Source organism: Zingiber officinale, chromosome 5B (genome assembly GCF_018446385.1).
Source record: "Zingiber officinale cultivar Zhangliang chromosome 5B, Zo_v1.1, whole genome shotgun sequence".
Lineage (NCBI taxonomy): Eukaryota > Viridiplantae > Streptophyta > Magnoliopsida > Zingiberales > Zingiberaceae > Zingiber > Zingiber officinale.
This window is the reverse complement of record NC_055995.1, coordinates 6,482,591-6,502,473: the sequence shown is the minus strand read 5'-3', so window position 1 is coordinate 6,502,473 and position 19,883 is coordinate 6,482,591. Positions and strand designations below refer to the sequence as shown.

General features: G+C 43.1%; 1 protein-coding gene, 1 long non-coding RNA gene and 1 pseudogene across 2 annotated transcripts; 2 read left to right on the top strand and 1 right to left on the bottom strand.

Moving 5' to 3' along the window:
- Positions 1-751: 751 nt before the first annotated feature.
- On the bottom strand, positions 752-5,201 carry LOC121984031. The gene is made up of 3 exons (XM_042536795.1): positions 4,931-5,201; positions 4,513-4,838; positions 752-1,024 (listed from the first exon to the last, which is right to left on the bottom strand). Exons 1-3 carry the CDS (start codon positions 5,126-5,128, stop codon positions 853-855), a joined length of 696 nt encoding a protein of 231 aa, XP_042392729.1. The 5' UTR covers positions 5,129-5,201; the 3' UTR covers positions 752-852.
- LOC121986470 lies at positions 5,140-8,410 on the top strand (annotated as a pseudogene).
- A 1,074-nt stretch (positions 8,411-9,484) lies between these two features.
- LOC121984041 lies at positions 9,485-12,175 on the top strand. The gene is made up of 4 exons (XR_006112757.1): positions 9,485-9,594; positions 9,692-9,778; positions 10,924-10,968; positions 12,047-12,175. It is a non-coding gene; the product is annotated as an uncharacterized LOC121984041 (long non-coding RNA).
- Positions 12,176-19,883: the final 7,708 nt, after the last annotated feature.

Here is a 19,883-nt window from a genome sequence, read left to right as displayed (position 1 = left end):
TGCTACACATGTTCGTGCTTAGCAACTATAAAATTTTAACTATTATAATACATATTTAATTTATTCAAAAATATTCACGATGTAGTAGCGATGATTTTATAATTATTATAATATAAATTCATCTATTGTAACAACTATAAAATCATATCTGCTATAATACTTATATTTTTTAAAAAAATATTTATATTATAATAATTATGATTTTGTAACTGTTATAATATGAATTCATAACATTATAACAGTTATAAAATCATAATTACTACCACATGAATTCAACTTGCTCACTAATATTCATATTGTAACCATTACAATTTCATAATTGTTACAATATAAATTCAACCTACTCACTTATTATTCACATTGTATCAAGCATAAAACTATAATTGCTACAGCATATAGCAGTAATTGTTACAATATATGTAGCGACTATATTTATCACAACTCATCCAATCAATCCAGAAATTAGTAGGAGATTTAATCATCAGATAATAATATTATTAAACAATACTAGAAGACATTTGGACAATTATACCCGGTTGAATAATAAAGTGGAGCGTCTTTTTAATAATAATAAAAAACTTAAAAATGAGACCCCTGATTTGGAAAAAAAAAGGCCGCCTTAATCTTTATAGATTCTTGAATTGGGGATGAAGTTTTCTTCTAAGTTCTTACAAACTGGAAAGTATCAAACTACAGATCGCATAACCTATTTAGTTAATTTGCAAATAAAAAGAAAATAGCAGCCTATATGTGCCTCATTTCGCTCACTGGAAACAAGCATTTGCAATAATAGAACAGACGGTACATTGTATAGAACAACAAAAACATTATCATTAGCAAGAAATTTATCGGTCAAGCAGGTTTCGGTTGATTCATAAACGAGCCCACGCTCTTGAACCAGCGCATGAGGGTTCTATGGTCTTTAACATATAGCCATGCTTGCAGGAATGGGAAAAGCTTCTCGTCGACACCGCGTGTATGTATGAAGATATGGAATGCATTCCTGATCTTTAGATCTAGCTCCCTGGAGTTCAATAACAGTGATCAAAACATTGTATTGTGCTGCATTAATAAGAATCTCAATGAACTGGTTCTGAAAGTGTGATGTTATCTATAATAGGCACTTGAGCAAACTTCTTTCAAAACTGAATGCCTCGCTGACAATTTTTCTATCATGTTAAGCTTAAAAAGAGGTTAATTAAACTAACTTATTAACATCTTTCTAGATGTTTACCGCTAATAGCTAGACAAAAGACAATCACAGGCATAAAATTTAATCATTTGAGCAATAACAACTACAAAAGGTCGCATAAGCATGCATCTGAGTGACAAATGCTTCGATCAAAGGACATGTTTGTATATGACATAGAAGGCCAAGATCCGCATATAGAAGGGAAATTCAACTTAAACCATCCACATTTGTGATTATTAAAGGCATAAATGTACTAACTACTTAAGGAAAAGAATATGAAAGTTATATCAATAGCTCCAAATGATTTCAAGGATATTCTGCAGGAGAGTGGCAGACCTAGTTTAGTGCAGATAAACCAAAAAAAAAAATTCATGCATTTTGTGTTGTAGTGATATGTAAGCTCAGGGAACAGTCACAACCTAAGCATGTTCAATTTCTAGTAAACTAAAAAATTATATATATTAATATTGACCTTCTAAATAATCTTCTAACTTCTCCAGCCATCACCCGTTCACCCTTGTTCTAAGCACAATTGGCAAAAATGGCTCCTTTGAGCAGGCCAAGAAGCGTGAAAGAGATCAGCATCCATACTCCATGTCTTGATGCTGAGATGTAGGTCCACTAGACCAAACAAATGCTAGTGGGGCATGGCAGTTGCAAAAAGACAATTTTAATGAAAACAACCAAATGAAAATTGGCTTTCCAAATACTAGCCTTTCCGGCATCTTCAAGTGTATAGGGCTTATGCTTCATTGAGTAGGTCTTAAGCTTCAGTTGGTAGGGCTTAAGCTTCAGTTGGTAGGGCTTAAGCTTTGAAGTAATAGTTTCTTTATTTGCACAAGGTAAGTGTATATTTCTATTCTAAAGAAAAAGATAAACATCTACATTCAATCACAGACCTCTCTAAGCCAGCCCTCTTTCCTATCCATCTCATTAACAAAGTAAAACAGCTTTAGTGTTGAAAAGAATATACGAAAATTTCTATGCTCACTAATTTGTTGAATTTGCATACCGTTCTTTGAGAATAATAGTTGTCAACTGGTGATTGTTGAAAAGAAAATATAAAAATTTTGCATGCTCATTAATTTCTAGACTCTATGTATCATACGGTATATTGTGTTCATGTGAAATCAGGCATCAATAGAATACATGGAGTGCTAAATTGGGTTAGCATTATATATGATAATGAAATACAAGCATGCCTATAAATTGTTGTTATATTATCTTCTTCTTGTTATAAAAGTTAAAATTTGGTGATGGCATGAAATAAAGATTACATGAAGATGTATCAATGTTGAACATAAGAGTATTATAACAAAGGTGAATGTAACTAAACTTCGATATCAACCTCCAGATGGCTCATTGATAATACATGAGCATTATACCAGCAGCCCATTCGATTGATTGTCAGTGAATGTGCAATTTGGACTGCTAGTGATAAGAGAGTTGTACCCGAATTTGAGCACATGCAATGTACCACTCTGTTGTGTTGGAGAGTAGGGGGAACCCATAAGTTCCACACTCAATAGATAAACAAGTGAAATATTCAACCAAATATAATTGTGATTATATTGCATGTTATATTCCATCCACCCTTTTTCTTCTGTTTCATACAGTTGGATTCTCACTCAGTTTTTCCCAGCTAACACTCTATTGTTGTTTATCACCAGATTCTTTTGTGGCAGATATTAGTGGCAGTTAGCACATAATGTAAAATGCATTTGTTGTTGGGTTGGAGTTCTTACCGATTGAACTTTTTGAATTTTCATTTCTTTACTCTCTGTTTCACATTTAGATTATTGTAGTTTCAACTATCTCTGTTCTTCTCAACATCTGACCGCTACTGTGCTTATTATATCTGTATTAATAAATGATCCTGTCCAAAAATGAGAGGGTAGAAAGCTGGGATATGGCTGTTGCGTTAACTGGATGTAGATCACCTCCCACTCTGCAAAACAAACAACGTCAGTGCCAAACCAGGGAAAGGGTCCCCGGCATTGGCCCTCCGACGCTCAAGTCAGTCACCGAAATTGTAGAGGAAAGCGGAACAACAGTGCACAAACAATGAATAACACGTACCTTCGCCGGTGCTTGAACCCCCTTTATATAGAACCCTGGTGGGCGACGTGCACACTCCTTGAGGTGTGGACACGTTCTCCAATGTGTCCTATGAAAGGACCTGTCAGAAAAGTGCCTCTAACACTATACCTTAATAGGACATGCATATCCCTGACAAGACAGTAGAAGCTTCCGCCGTACGATCCACCTGTTGACTATGCCTTGTGTCAGCGGCACTATCTCCCAAAAGGATATTGAGAGATATAATAATAGTCCCGCTGCTTGGCCGAGCGAGGTAGCCGCTCGGCCGGGACTCCTCCGCTCTGTCGGCCTCAGCTGCTCTTCCTTGCGGTGACTGGGCGTAGTAGCTTGTTCCTCCCGATCAGAAAAGCTCTTCAGTCTCCTCAACGTCCTGCCGTCCCGCACTGAGCGTTTGGCTGTCTTACCGTATTATCCCGAGCTGGACGGGTAGTCAGCTCGGACAAATTTCTTGCCGATCGAACATTGATTGTCCCGACCGGCCGTTGTAATCGATCTCCGCTCGGACACAGTAGGCGAGCCTTTTGGCACCCTGGCGTTGACCACCTTGACTTTTGACCTCCACCTTGGCATTTGACCTGGGCCGGGCGGGCCCTCCTTTATCACCGCATCAATAAAATTATCATTTTATTATATCTCTTGTTGTTTTATAAACCAATAAAAAATGGAGGGGTTGGATAGAAGGCAAGCTTTACTTGGTGGCCAGTACTGAGATTGCTGTGTCACTAAGTGAACTCAATCCCTATCATGGGAAAGAATCAACTTAGGGCATGAAATGATGAGGACTGATATTCAAGTCCAAATAACATAGTCGTGCTGTCAGTTTATTGGAGTCAAGTAATGACGTACAGAGAAACAAGCAAATTGTAGAACTGTATATATGCTTACGGAATGAAAATACTAACACATTATACCAAGGAGGGCCTGTACTAGACTCTGCCCACAGTTGTTTGAAACAAAATATAAATTTAATTATTTGGTGGATGCTGCTTTGTAAAAAAAAAAAAACAAATGAGACTAGTAAAAAGAAAAAGGGAACCAGGATCTCCTGTCCGTGCAGCAAAAGAACCACATTATCTGATCAATTCACTAAAAACACCATGAACATCAAAGAAAGTTGGTAATATCTCCTATACAGAAAGAATAGAAAACAGAATCGAATAACTGATACTGAAAGAGAAAATGAAGAAAAGGTAAAGAATTGAGAGAGTAGAAGAGCATACTGAAACACGCGACCCTCGAACTTGGTCATATTGCTCGTGCCGGCGACCTTGGGTCGCAGGCTCACGGAGTGGATCCCGACGGCATCTGGATACAACCCGCAAAGGAACTGAATCGACTTCTCCTGCCCAGGCTTGGACACATCGACGTGGAGGAACAGGCTAATCGAGTTATCGCCTTTATCATCAGCGGCGCCAGAAGGAAGGATGTTTGCAAGTCGCATCACGGATATCGAGATCTCCTCCTCCTTGCAGGTTCTGCGGAGGACGGGGCCGTCACGGTCCAGCGCGCTCTTCACGATGGAGTAACCCGCCGGTGGATTTACTTTCTGAGCATTAGAGAAGACAAAGGAGGTTGCTTATCCTGGAATCCTAGTTGAAAAGCAGCGAATGAGAACCATAGGAAAGGGGATAAACGTACCGGCGGCGGAGTCATCTTGGAGACCTGGAAGTAGTGTTCCTTGAGGGAGCGGAGGATGATGGAGTCGACGGAGGAGGTGGCTTCGGAGGATAGGGATCTTCGGTCGAGGGAGCGCCAGAGCAGGGCGGCGGCGACGGCGGCGGCGGCGTCGCTGCTGGCGGAGCATCGTCCCAACGTCTGTATGCTTCGTCGCCACATCTCAGCGGTCGATGGGGGTCCGATCTGGGGGTTTCTGGAGGAGGAAGGGATACTTGTTCGAGTTGGTTTAACTCGCTCGGACTAGGACTCAACTTCGGTTGCCAAAAAATACTCTCCGTTCAAAATAGAAAATTGTATTCCTTAATTTGTTGATGCAAATAGTGCTTTTTTTTTGTTATTATTAAAAAAGTATTTTATTTTAAAAATAATTTTAAATAATTTTCATCTTAAAAATATCAATATTTCATTACTACACTATACAACAAAAATTGCTTCGATTATATCCTACACACTCCTAAACGTCTCTCATAAATCCAAATACCCAGAATCCCTCCTAACACCTCTTGTACCAAATACCCAGATCCCTCCTAACTGTTGAGTTTTTCGGACCGCGAAAATCACTTTTCGCGTCACGGAAACCCTGAATCTCCCTAGCCAACGAATCCGTGCGAAGAATAAAATTTTTCGAAAAACTACGAGTACGAGTTTACCTAGATCTACACTTAGATCTACAAAGGAAAAAGATTATACCTTTGAAGCGAAGCCCTTCGCGTTCCCGCTCGTCCAAATGGTGTCGGATCTCGAAGTTGTCAATGTAGGCAACTCTCTATAAGTATCCACACGAACAAGATGTGTTCTCTAACACACAAGGATGGAGAAGAGAACACCACAAAAGTGTGCTAGCACTTCTTGATACTCTCGGATGGGATTGGAAGAAGAAGAAAGGAAAAGAAGAGAACACACTCCTCTAAAAAATCTCTATGTGACTTTCACTAACCTTTCTTCTTGGATTAGACTCACTCTCCTTTCTTCTCCCTTGCTTGAAACCCACGACCAAGAGAAGAGAAGGAGCAAAAAGAGAGTTTGAGGAAGAAGATGATGTGAATGTAAATGAATGAAAAATTCATTCTCATTCAAAACCAAAAAGGTAACCCTCATTCTCATTAAATGTGGCCATTAAAGAGAATAGATTTGTAACCCCCATGAGGTGGCACACTTTGATGATGTGACATATCATCATTAGTCCTCCTAATGCCAAATCACTAATGATGTGGCAAATAGTCAAGTCAAACTTGACTCTTCCTCTTCCTCTCAAGTCAAGTCAAACTTGACTTAATCTCTCTCATGGTTGATCTAATCCAACCATTTAATTCAAGTCAATTTAATATAATGAATCTAATTCATTTAATTAAATTGATTCAATGAGTCATAATCTAAATTATAACTCATTGAACACATGAATCAACTTGAGTCCAACTCAATTAGCCCAATTAGGATTACTCTGAATCCAATTTGATTCATCACATGAATCTAATCCTCTTGGTTCATCATATAAACCTAATCTCCATCCACTTGTTCTTTGTGTGTGACCCAATAGGTTATTGTAACTTTGGCAATGCCCCTAAATCCATTTAGGACCATAAGTAATGAGCGGTATCTAGCAATACATCATTAATACCCAAGTTACAAGAATGTTGAGATCCAACATCACCTTGTGACTACTAATTGTGACTCCTCACAATATATGACAAGTGTCCTTCTATCCTAGACATCTAGATTGATCAATGTGAGGCATAGACCGTGTCATCCTCTGACCAATCTAAATCTTGAACTCCAAGTAGACTCACTAAATCAAATGAGCTCAATATCTCATATTGACTCATTTGGGCATGGCCATGCACTTCGTGGTCTCACTCTATCAAGAATACCGATGTCTCTCCCGTCATATAGGAGGGATAGATCCCATCTACATCACTCACATCCCTCCGCATAATTTGTTACATACCCAGTAATCGTCTTTATAGTCCACCCAGTTACGGGTGACGTTTGACGAAACCAAAGTACATAACTCCTTATGTAGGGAACTATGGTGACTTCAGGTCTAAGGACTAGTAGTCATACTAATAGCCACATGAGAAAGTATATGATACTCATATAACGATCCATGATACTTTCTCATGGTGGGTCATTCAGTATACATTCTCTAATGCATACCCATGTGTCAACTTGATATCTCTATATCCATGACTTGTGAGATCAAGTCATCGAGTTGACCTACATGCTAGTCTTATTACATTAACATTGTCCCTGAATGTTAATACTCGACTAGGAATGATTAAGAGTAGTGTTCCCTATATCATCTCACTATCGATTCAACCAATCGATTGATATAGGTAAGAACCTTCTACTCAAGGACGTTATTATACTTAGTTTATTTGACACCACACTACAAGAAAATTGGGATTCTACAACACTTAAACGACAACGTTTTTTATAAAAAACGTTGTCTATTTTTTTTTAACAACACTTTTAGTGAAAAGCGTTGTCTATTTCATTATTTTCTTATTAATAGACAACGTTTTTCTAAAAACCGTTGTCTATTAGTGATTTTTACAGGTCAAAGACAATGCTTTGTAAAAAGCGTTGTCTATTAGACTGATTTTTAGTGTCTACGACAACGCTTTTTAAAAAGTGTTGTCTATGTTTAAAATCTCATCTAAATCTTGATTAATACAAACCGTTGGATCTAAATCTTGATTAATACAAACCGTTGGATCTAGGTAAGGAGTAGAAAACTCAAACCCTTCTCCCAACTTCTATCTTCCGATCATTTTCAAGTCCCGAACCTTTCTCCCAAGTACTCCTCATCTCGCGCGGCCTTCTCCATCCAACTCCTCTCTGGCAAACTCCTCTCCTCTCCAGCAAACTCCTCTCCGGCCCCAGCTGGGCGGAGTCCCCCGTCTCCGCCTACATGCGCTACCTCGAAAGCTCCCTCCTCAGCTCCGACACCTCCCGCCACCCCCGCCCGCCGCTTCCCTCCCCAGGGCTGCTCCCTTCCCCGCGCCCTCCCTTCCCCTTCCCTTCCCCTTCCCCCCGAGGGCTCCATAATTCGGCCTCGCTTCCGCCCCTTACTCCGTCGTCCGCTTCCCTTCTCCGACCGCGTTTTTGGATCTGCTCTCGCCCAGATCTCCTTACCCCCTGCTTTCGCCGGGGTTCCGCTACCCTACGCCGTTGACTCCCAACTTTGCCCTCTCGTCGTTGCCGCAACCAGGAATTTTGGGGGTCGGGCCGTCACCCGGGCTGCAGCCGTCACCTTCCCCCGGGCTCTGGTTCCCTCAATCGCCGTCAGGGTTCTTGCCCATACTGAGCCCTAGATGGAGGGATATGTTATAAATTAATGATAGTTGTGCGAAGCCCATACTCTACTCCTGTGTCAAACCTTGCGAATTTTAACATTCTCAAAATTGGTTTCATCTATTGGTCTGACCAAAATCCGAAGCACAATACTGAAGATGATGATGAAGACAACTGTTGGCTTACGGAATTCCTCTGGAGATATTGGTGGTATTGACTCGAGAGTTCAAGATCCAAGTGTGGCTGGAATTAGGTAGGTGAAGTGCAGTATATTTAAGTTTCTTGTTGTTACTATACATTTCTCTTGCAAAATATGGGTGGTATTTGATTTTGAAATGATCCTACTTAGTATACTGCTTTCATTCAAATGAAATGATGTATCTTTGAATCGACTGGTCCAGGAGAGATCCCCAAAGTAGTACCTTGTCAACATGATAACTATCCCCAATTCATTTCCTAACATGTCTGGAGTGTATGTATTGCATACAGGTTAACTTCATTTGACTGCATCGCAACTATTTTGCAGAAATCGATTTCTATTAAGAAAGACTAGCGTGCTTCCTTTAGTTAGTAGAAATGTCAATTACTGCACCACTAACATTCTTCAGCTTGTTGCTTGTAGCTCTCTTCTTTAAGTTGTTGACTGAAGTAGTAAATCCTTAGCTTAGGCACTCTTTCAGATGTTTTTGAAATGAAAATGACAAAAAAGGTAAGTTTGAAAGGCTAAACCAAAGGGCAAGTCATTTGGCAGGCAGACTAAGTGGTGCATCTGTAGATCAACTTGTATTGGTGCCATGTAATATCGGGTAAGTAAGAATTAAAACATCACTTTCAATTGTTGTCTTTTGATAATTTATTGAATTATATGCACTAATTATGTGTTTGTTGCATAGTTTCCATTGGATTCTCACTGTTATTGACCCTTACAATGAAGTTATTTATTTGTTGGATTCTCTAAGGCACCGCATTCATGATGAGGATTGGAAATATATAGTGGAAATGTGAGTTCATATTTCTTTTTTATTAAGCATTTATGTTAATACAAAACTCATATATAAAAAAATCATTAACGTATGAAGGGCCTTAAGATTGTTTAATTCAAGCAAGGGAAGAAAAGGTATAAAAAAGGCTATGTGGGTAATAGTAAAGGTATGTGTAATTACATATAACATATATTTTAATGTGTATGTTTATCATTAATAATATGTCTCTAATTTCCATAGGCTCCTCGACAACAAGATGTCAAACAATGTGGTTACTATGTGATGCGATTTATGAGACAAATTGTTGAAGAAGTTGAAATTATCGAAAGAGATTCACTACGATCTATAGTAATGTTTACTTGCTTATGTCTCAAATTATTTGAAATAAACTATTTAAAATATGCAAAGTCAATGTTGATTTTTTTTTCCTCATTAATGTTCACAGTTCACACAAGCAGAGTATTCTCGAGAAGAAATTGATGAGGTGCGATCGGAGTTGGCAGAATGTATACAAGATCATATTTATGAGTAGGTGCATTCCCTCACCCCCTTCATATTTATGATCGGAGTTGGCTGTTAACTGGAGTTCCTTTTATCTCGTGCTATCCCTCACCCCTTCAACTCTGATATTTCAACTTGTCTAATCACAAAATGTGTTTGTTATCTATTAGTACTGCTATTCTACTGAACATAGTTTCTCTTATTATATCATTTATTAGTTTATTCTGAATAGTAGCATTTTTGTTTTAATTATGAGCTGCTGCTATTTGTGCTATCCCTCTTTTTCCTTGTTCTATTTGATATCTTTGTTCTTCGTTTTCCTTGTTCGATGATCTCGTTCCATCTCCTCACTATGAACTCATCATGATTCATTAGAGGCGATTAGGGTGAATCATTTATGTTCGGCTTGTTTGCTTCCATTGAGATTTAAGGAGCCAAGTGTTTTACATTCTTTTTTGTTTGGTGTATCAGACTGATGCTGCTATTTATGCTATTAGCATGCATTGCTTCACAAGACTAATTCTTTGAATAAAGATACTTTTTTTGCCCGTTTAGGGTGATTATTTCAGGTTTCATTGATTTCTCGTCCGTCTGGGCGCTTTTACCTTGTTTCTTAATTGATAATCTGCCATTGAGGTTTAAGGAGCAAAGTGTTTTTACATTTCCTTTTTTTTTTTTTTGGTTTATCAGATTGTTGCTGCTAATTAGGCTGTTAACATGCATTGCTTCACAAGACTTTTTTTTTATTTTTTTGAAAAGATACTTTTTTTATTTTCTGTGATCTTATGTTGGTTTTGATAAAGCAGGATCTTGAGTTGTGAGATTCACGTTCTTGTAAAGCATGTTAAGGTATGATCTCTCTTTCTTTCTTGCTTTCTTTCTCAAAAGAGAAAAAATATATATATGTTCTTTTAGTGTTCAGTTTCTTTTCATGAATTTGGTGCTTGCTCCACATATTTACAGTCGTATTCCTATTGTGTATGTGTCTTTCATCCATTCTTTGCACTATCTATCTATATAGGAGTCCTGGAGGGATGTATGGAAAAAAGATAGTTTCTAAGTTCTGTATGCAGTTGATGTGTTAAATGTAAATAATGATTACTTGTTTCCTTATTCAATTTCTCATTGACCTTTCTAAGTTGTCATTCAATCTTATTCCTCAATTTTCATTCACAGGAGAAATGCTCAAACTACATGGTAGAGATGGCATGGATAGAAAATGTGAGTACTGAATGATCACATTCATCCCAATATAAGATTTTATTTAGTAGTATTATAGATAAGTTCTAACATTGTTTGGAATAATTTCACTTATCACTTAAAGTGAAAATAAGTTGATTTGTATACTTTTTCATTCTTGTAATGCTTATTCGTTATGAGTTCTTCGTTTGCAATTTTATTCAGCTTCATCTAGTTTGGAAATAGATATCAATTCTCTGGAATTAGTAAGCTTTAGAATATAATTCACATTGGTCCACACCAACAACCATTAGTGTTGACATGACTGTTCCTCGTCCATCAAAATCATAAATAGTAGATAATTCACTGAAAACAAACTGAATGTACAATGCACACTATGATGATTTTCCCATGAATCTTAATGTGCTCACAGGATTAACATAGCTGTCCAGACCTAGACATTCAATGCTTTAGGATATTGTGGTATGAGGAAATGCCATTTTGTTCAATGAGACTTCAGCATAAGTCTGAAATTAACTGTTAATTAATTATTTGGAGTACATAATTATTTTCTTTTGCTATTAATTTTGGAATTAGTTAGAACAAAAGGGAAGAAGCCAGTTATGTATCAATTTCTTAATGCTCTAAAAAAACTGTTGTGGATGGCATATGGTCACTTTGTTGCGTAGTCCATATTTATTTATTAACTTATTTTGCAGGTTGCATGTTCAAGTTTTAAGAAAATCTATTTCAACTTTTTCTATATGAATACTTCATCCAGTTCCATGGAAAGAGGGATAAAGAAATGGTTCAGTTTAATAAATCTCGGCGAACAATCTATGGAAAAAAGATTGTTAGAATTTCACTCCAGTAAATTTGAAAACGACGAACAATCTCGGCGAACAAGCTGCATGAGATCAGTTTAATAAAGCAGTCAGATAGCTGCATGCAATTTGAAAACTATTTTACATCAAGGATCTGAAATCCTTCATTAAGATTAATGTAAATTTTGTTTCTTTTGGTAGAAAGTCATGATGATTGTTTTGTTTCTTTTGAGAGCCATCAGTAATGCTCATATATACTCATCAGTAATGATTGTTTTGTTTTGTTTCTTTTGTAGGTGGATACAGGATAGTCGAGATCAGTACACTAAGGAGCATCTGGATTCAGTAATTGATCAGTACACTAAGCGTATGGATTCAGTAACTACTGTACTATTTTGAGTAAACAGATTATTGGCTACTTCAGTATTCAGTAAACAGATTGTTGGCTAAACAGATTGTAGATGTTCAAAACAGATTTTTTGTGCTCTTTTGTTTTATATGTGAATATCACTATATACTTTGAAACAGAATTAGTGTAAATTTTGATATTTACTAGCTTTTCATGTAATTAATTATTAATATTACTTCAACGTCAGATTTCTATTATTTTTATGAGTTTGAAATCATTAACCGAGTTGATTATATGTAAAATTCGAATCTAGACATGGTAAAAGAAAAAAATAATAGTTTCGTAAATATAAAAATAATGATTTTTAAATATATTTTTTTTTCTTTAAAACGACAACGCTTTTAAAGCGTTGCAAGAAGTGTTGTCTTTGTAAAAAACAACAACGCTTTTAAAGCGTTGTAATAATGTTGTCTTTGCAAAATATAACTACGCTTTTAAAGCATTGCAAAAGCGTTGTCTTTTCTACCAAACACAACGCTTTAAAAGCGTTGTAAAACGTTGCCTCTGCATAAAACGACAACGCTTTTAAAGCATTGCAAAAGCGTTGTCTTTGGTACAAACGACAACGCTTTAAAAGCGTTGTCGTTGAGCAGACTTTTTACAACAGTGCCTTTAACAACGCTTTTTCAGGCAAAAAGACAACGCTTTAAAAGCGTTGTCTATTAGCTTTTTTCTTGTAGTGCCAATACAAGTAAGTATAATAACCAAAAACCAAATGTCTTTATTTATATAGAATATGATACAACAAGTCCATAATACAATTATCAAATGATTGGCTCTAGGGCTCTAGCTAACAATCTCCCACTAGCACAATCAGTGTAGGCTCTGAGCCCCAATGACCTAGTGTGACCATCATGTTTCCTCTGTGCCAAAGCCTTGGTCAAGGGATCTGCGATGTTAGCCTCTGTGGTTACTCTGCATATCTTCACATCTTCTCTCTCAATAATCTCTCGAATGAGATGGAAGCGCCGTAGTATGTGTTTGGTCCGCTGGTGTGAGCGAGGTTCCTTCGCCTGTGCTATAGCTCCATTGTTGTCACAATAGAGTTCAATAGGGTCAGCGATACTAGGTGATCCTGTCCGAATCGGTTATCAGTGGACGCTGGGCACGTGGCGCTTCCTGCTAGATCCTCGAATGCTCCGGTGAACCTGCAACAAAACCGAGCCGGGAGGGGTGTCCCGGCGACGGCCCTCCGACGCTCAAGTCAGGCGAGGAATAACAAAAAGGTGGCTTCAAGATGAAGATTTTTCATACCTCCAGTGGAGAAATGGAAGCCTTATATAGATCTCTCAAAGAAGCCTGGGCGTGCCAATCAAAGCAACCACCTGCCTTTGACCATGCCCAGGTATGGGTCTGTCAGAAGGGCCATGTCTGAATATGGATCTGTCAGGGAGACGTCCATGAGACCATACTGTTACTGTATCAGCCTCTCCATGATGTGACGGCAAGATCGTGCGATCTTGTGTACGGCCTAATCATCAGACATGCTTCTGCTGATATCTCATATCCTGAGCCGAGCGCATAGGCCGCTCGGCACCCTTTATACCCTCGCCCCTATTTGGCCGAACGGACAACCCCCTCGGCCCTTGGCCCCTGCCGAGCGGACTCCCGCTCGGCCCTTCGGTCTTCCTGCCCTGGCGTCGGAAACATGAGCCCATGGATGGGCTTATCTCTAGCTCCGTTCGGACCTACCCATCCGCTCGGCTCGGCCATCCACCGCATAGCCTTTCATCAGTCCTCAGGTCGATCCCCTTCAGGAAGTGGGTTCCCCATTCTTACTGCCGGATCACTTGCCTTCCCTTCAAGTCTAGTCGAAGGAGGCAGTGAGTCCGACTGACTGGACTATATGTGTCCGAGCGGGCGGTCGCCGCTTTTCCGTAGCTTATAATATCACTGGGGCCGTCCGGCCCTTCTACCAAATTCAGCCGCTCGGCTCTTTATTTTGGTTGTCTTGTCGCTTAATGTTGATATTTGCTTGTCTAGATCTCCTCGGAAATTATGCAAATCCTCTCCATTAAGTCGAAGCATGCGCAGTATGGGCGCATTAATTGCACTCGGTGACGGGGCGCCACGTGTCGACCCTTGTGTGGCGGCGGCGTCACTTACGATGGGACGCCCCCGTTTGAAATGGACGGCCCGATGGCGTCCTTGTTTCTCGTGACCTGGATCGGACGGCGGTGGCTGACCGGCCTCGGCCGTATAAAGCCTCCGTCCCTTTTTTTGGCCGCACATTCGCTCGCGCGTTGCCTTCTGCTTCGTTCTGTTGCTGCGGCCTCCGGCGATCTAGTGTCTGGTTTTAGGCGGCGATCACCTCATCGGTGATTCTTTCCACCCGTTTTCTTCCCAGTGAGTCCTCTGCCTTCACTTAATAGGTCTTCCCTGCTCATTTCGCTCCTTTCGTTTCCCTTCCTTTGATTTTTTTCTGAGATGGCGAGTTCCTCCGAACCCGCTGTTAACATTTCGGGCCCCTGGTACCTGACCATGGAGAGCCGATTCGATGAGGAGCATGCCCAGCGCCTTGTTCGGACATACGGGCTTCCTGATGACCACGAAATAATTATAGCCGGCCTGACCGACCGTCCACATGACCCGCCGATCGGCTCCATTTGTTTCTTTTCGGACCAATTCCAGGGCGGCCTTAGATTTCCTACCCATCCATTTATTCTGGAGGTTTGTAATTACTTCCGCATCCCGCTCGGCCAGCTTGTGCCGAATTCCTTTAGGTTGCTAAGCGGGATGGTCGTCCTCTTTAAGTTGCACAGTATTCCTCTTGACCCTAAGATATTCCATTTCTTCTTCTACCCCAAACAATCCGAGCCGGGCACCTTTATCTTCCAAAGTATAATAGGCTTTAAATTTTTTGATAACATGCCGACCTCCAACAAACACTGGAAGGAGTTTTTCTTCTTCATCCGACTTCCCGATCGGCCAGCCTTCCGCACCCAATGGCAGACCGCCGTGCCGACCCAGCCGGAGCTCGGCAAGTTCAGAAGTAATCCAGCCTATCTTCATGCGGCGAACTGGTTGTCCGGCCAGCGATACAAGATCGACCAGTTGCTCTCAAGGGGGTGCTTCTCTTAGTCTTTTTATCTAAGCGATTTTAATTTCTTTCACTGCGGTGATGTCATGTGGCGCTCCAAGGCTACCGCTCACTTGAAATTGAAGTCCGTAGAAATTGAAGCGGCCACCAAAAGGAGCTCGCCGAGCGGGGTTTAATCCCTAGCCGCCCGGCAGTGCAGGAGAGGGAGGGCACAGTCCGCTCCTGAAGCAGAAGCTGCCTCATCCGCTTCAACGGCGGTTGAATCGATCCTGTTTCCTCGGCTCCCGCCGAGCTGGGCCCCAGGTTGGAGATCCACCTTTGGAGGTTCGGCGAGCGTCGAAGAGACCCCCCCCGCTAGCCCAAGAGGGGAACCACAGGCGCCGATCGGCGTAACCGCCCGACCGCACGCCACCGGATCGGGACCCCTATGGCCGCTGCCGCCAGCCTCGGCTCTCCTCCCCGACCTCGCCGCCGCTTACGTCGGTTGGGCGAAACTTCCACCATAGGGGAGTCCTCGCATCAGGCGGCCGCGACTGAAGAAGCGCCGTCTGGCCACCCTACCATCAAGACTACCCTCCGATTCCCATCGGAGGAATATTTACTGTTTGCCGATCGGCCATCGAGCCCCGTTCACGAAATAACCCTGACTGGTCCGCTCGCCAAACTCTTCGAGGACACCCAGATTCAGGTGGCCCTTATGATGCCCAAGCAGCTCGGCGATAACAATATGCAGCAGGCTACTCAGGTAAACCCGTCTTCATTCCCGTGTCATGCTATTATTTGATTCCTGACATTATTATTTCCCTTACAGCGCTGGGCTGAGCAAATTGCCACTAGCCATCGGCTAGCCGAGTTGGAGGGCCTTCTGGAAAAACTCCAAGTGTCGGAAGGTCCCACGGCCGAGCAGGAGAAACAAGCTTTTGAGGCCGAACAGAAGAAGGCTGCCGACCTGACTGCTGAAGTAGCTCGGCTAGCGGACTTGGTGAAGAAGCGTGACAAAGATGTGAAACGCGCCGGTAGCCGGAAGAGGCAGGCGATCGCTGACCTGGACAGAATGAAAGTAGATGTCCATGCGCTAAATCAGCGATTTAAGGATCTGGAGGCCCAGCTGAAGCAAACTTGAAGGCCCTCCAAGATTCCTTAACTGCTTCCCGGGCGTTGCTCAAAAAATATAAGGAGGGAGAGCCTAGTCGCCTAGCTGTAGCGCGCCAAGAATACATCCGCTCAGAGCGATTTGGTGAAAAGTTTGGTGGCAACGTCTCCTCCACCTTCCTCGAGGCGGTCAAGGTCACCACGGCGTACTTCAAAAAGGGGGGGCATCTTCCTGCTGACCTGAGCATTCCCCCTCCCGAACTGGCGGCCATGATCGACGACATCCCGGACACCTTTTTTAATTTTGAGGACCCGGAGTGATGTGGGTTATTTCAAGCACTTTTTGTACTTCCTCCGCTCGGCGGATGTGAAATTTTTGTACGTGCCGTTCGGCATAATTTTTCTTCTAATGAAACGATGCCCCTTTTCCTGTCTTCCTACCCATTGTCCATAATATTCTTCTGTTTGCCTAACACTAATGCTGGTAAGATTTTCGCCAGTCGTGCTCTTAAGCTTTCTCCCTCACGCGTCCGATAGGTTTGGCTCATTGCATAAAGTGCGAGTGAGCAGACCTACTCGCTCTGCACGTATCTTGCTTGCGTGAAGTCAACAAACGCCGAGTGTTGAAGGACCAACCCCCCTTCGGGCCTGAATGCTTTAATATTTATAGTTTCCGCAGTTTCTTACTCCGATATTCGCCCTTCCGCTTGGTATATTTATAGCCGATCGGCGCGGCTCTCGATTTTTAACGACGGAGGCTTTCCTTCGGATTATTTATAGGCCCGTCTCGATTTTTAACGACGGTGCTCGTCGCGGTTATTTATCGGCGCGGCTCTCGATTTTAACGACGGTGCTCGTCGGCTTTCCACTCGGATTATGGTACGCCTCTCGATTTTTAACGACGGTGCTCGTCGCGGATATATAGCCGGCTCGTCGCTCGATTTTTAACGGCGGTGCTCGTCGGCGCGGATGTCTATCGGCGCGGCTCTCGATTTTAACGACGGTGCTCGTCGGCTTTCCTTCGGATTATTTATAGACGCCGGTCTCGATTTTTAACGGCGGTGCTCGTCGGTAGCGGATATTTATAGCCGGTCGGCGGCTCTCGATTTTTAACGGCGGTGCTCGTCGGCTTTCCACTCGGATTATTTATCGGCGGCTCTCGATCTTTAACGACGGTGCTCGTCGGCGGAGATTTGGAGCGGCTCTCGATTTTTAACGGCGGTGCTTGTCGGTAGCGGATATTTATAGCCGGTCGGGCGGCTCGATTTTAACTACGGTGCTCGTCGGCTTTCCGCTCGGATTATTTATAGGCCTCTCGATTTTAACGACGGTGCTCGTCGGCTTTCCGGATTATATAGACGCCGGCCCGTCTCGATTTTTAACGACGGTGCTCGTCGGTAGCGGATATTTATAGCCGGTCGGCTCTCGATTTTAACGACGGTGCTCGTCGGCGCGATATTTATAGCCGGTCGGCGGCTCGATTTTTAACGACGGTGCTCGTCGGCGCGGATATTATAGCCGGTCGGCGCGGCTCTCGATTTTAACGACGGTGCTCGTCGGCTTTCCGCTCGGATTATTTAGACGCCGGCCCGTCTCGATTTTTAACGACGGTGCTCGTCGGTAGCGGATATTTATAGCCGGTCGGTAGCGGCTCTCGATTTTAACGACGGTGCTCGTCGGCGGATATTTATAGCCGGTCGGGCGGCTCGATTTTTAACGGCGGTGCTCGTCGGTAGCGGATATTTATAGCCGGTCGGCGGCTCGATTTTTAACGGCGGTGCTCGTCGGTAGCGGATTATTTATAGACGCCGGCCCGTCTCTCGATTTTTAACGACGGGGCTCGTCGGCGCGGATATTTATAGCCGGTCGGCGCGGCTTTCGATTTTTAACGACGGTGCTCGTCGGCGCGGATATTTATAGCCGGTCGGCGCGGCTCTCGATTTTTAACGACGGTGCTCGTCGGCTTTCCGCTCGGATTATTTATAGACGCCGGCCCGTCTCTCGATTTTTAACGACGATGCTCGTCGGCGCGGATATTTATAGCCGGTCGGCGCGGCTCTCGATTTTTAACGACGGGGCTCGTCGGTGCGTCCCAGTGAGACTACACACCTGGCCGAACGGCTCAGGCCTTCGTTCCAGGCCATAACCTCCCGCTATCACCCTGATCAGCGCAGGGTTTGGGTTTTTCTTTCTGCCACCCTAGTATGCAGCCCGACCGAACAGCTCGGGGTCTTCAAGTTCGAACGGTGCTTATATTCTATACGCAGCCCGGCCGAGCGGCCTGGGGTCTTCGGGTCCAAGCTCCCGACTCGGATATGAACCTTACGGCCGAACGGTGAACCGTTCATCGGAGAATGCTCAATGTGTTTTTATCTTTTTGCTTCCTGCATCGCAAGCATATAGGCGACGAAAAAGTATCTACATTTATATTTAGCGCACCTGTCACCCAGCGCGGAGAACGCACTCCCGACCGAACGGCTCATGGTCTATTTCGTCCCCCGATTTTCGAGCGCTTGGCTCGACCCATATACCTCCGGCCGAGCGGCACGGGGCCTTCGTTTTTCGATGATAATGCCTTGTTTTCGCTCTTTTGACCTTTCATTTCTGCATTTTCAGTAATCAGTCGAAAAATGTACACATGGTGATTTACAGTGATACACCTTTCACCCCGCCCGGTAAGGCTGGAGGTGGTTCGCACTCCATGGTCTATCTAGCTGCCGACCGTCCTCATCCTCCAGATAATACGCGCCCGAGCGGAGCTTTTCGATGATTTTGAAAGGACCTGCCCATGGAGCTTCAAGCTTGCCGACGTCACCGACCGGCTTGATCTTCTTCCAAACAAGATCGCCGACCTGGAATGATCGGGGAATGACGCGCCGGTTGTAGTTTTGCTTCATCCGTTGACGGTATGCCATCAGCCGAACGGACGCCTTCGCCCTCTCCTCTTCTACCAAGTCCAGCTCCATGTTTCTTCGTTCGGCGTTGTCATCATCGTAGCTCTGGATCCGGGTTGACTCAACTCCAACTTCGACCGGAATGACAGCCTCACCGCCATATACCAAATGGAACGGTGTGACTCCTGTCCCTTCTTTCGGCGTCGTTCGGATGGCCCACAGGACGCTCGGCACTTCATCTGGCCAACTCCCTCCCAAATGGTCGAGCCGAGCGCGCAGAATACGAAGTCGGCTTGACCGTTGCTCGAGGATAGGCCACGGATGTGAAATGTTGCTCAATGCCATAGCTCTTGCACCAATCCTCTAACATCTTCCCTGTGAATTGCCGCCCGTTGTCGGACACTAGTCGAACCGGCAAATGATGTGTTGCCAGATGAATTTTTTAACCATTTGTTCAGTAATCTTTGCGAGCGGCTCGGCCTCCACCCACTTGGAGAAGTAATCCACCGCCACTAGTAAGAATTTCCTCTGCCCGGTCGCCATCGGAAATGGACCCACAATATCCATTCCCCATTGATCGAACGGACATGAGATGGTTGATGCCTTCATCTCCTCTGCCGGTCGGTGAGAGAAGTTGTGATACTTCTGGCATGAAAGGCAAGTAGATACTACCCGAGCGGCGCCAAAAGTATCCGGCT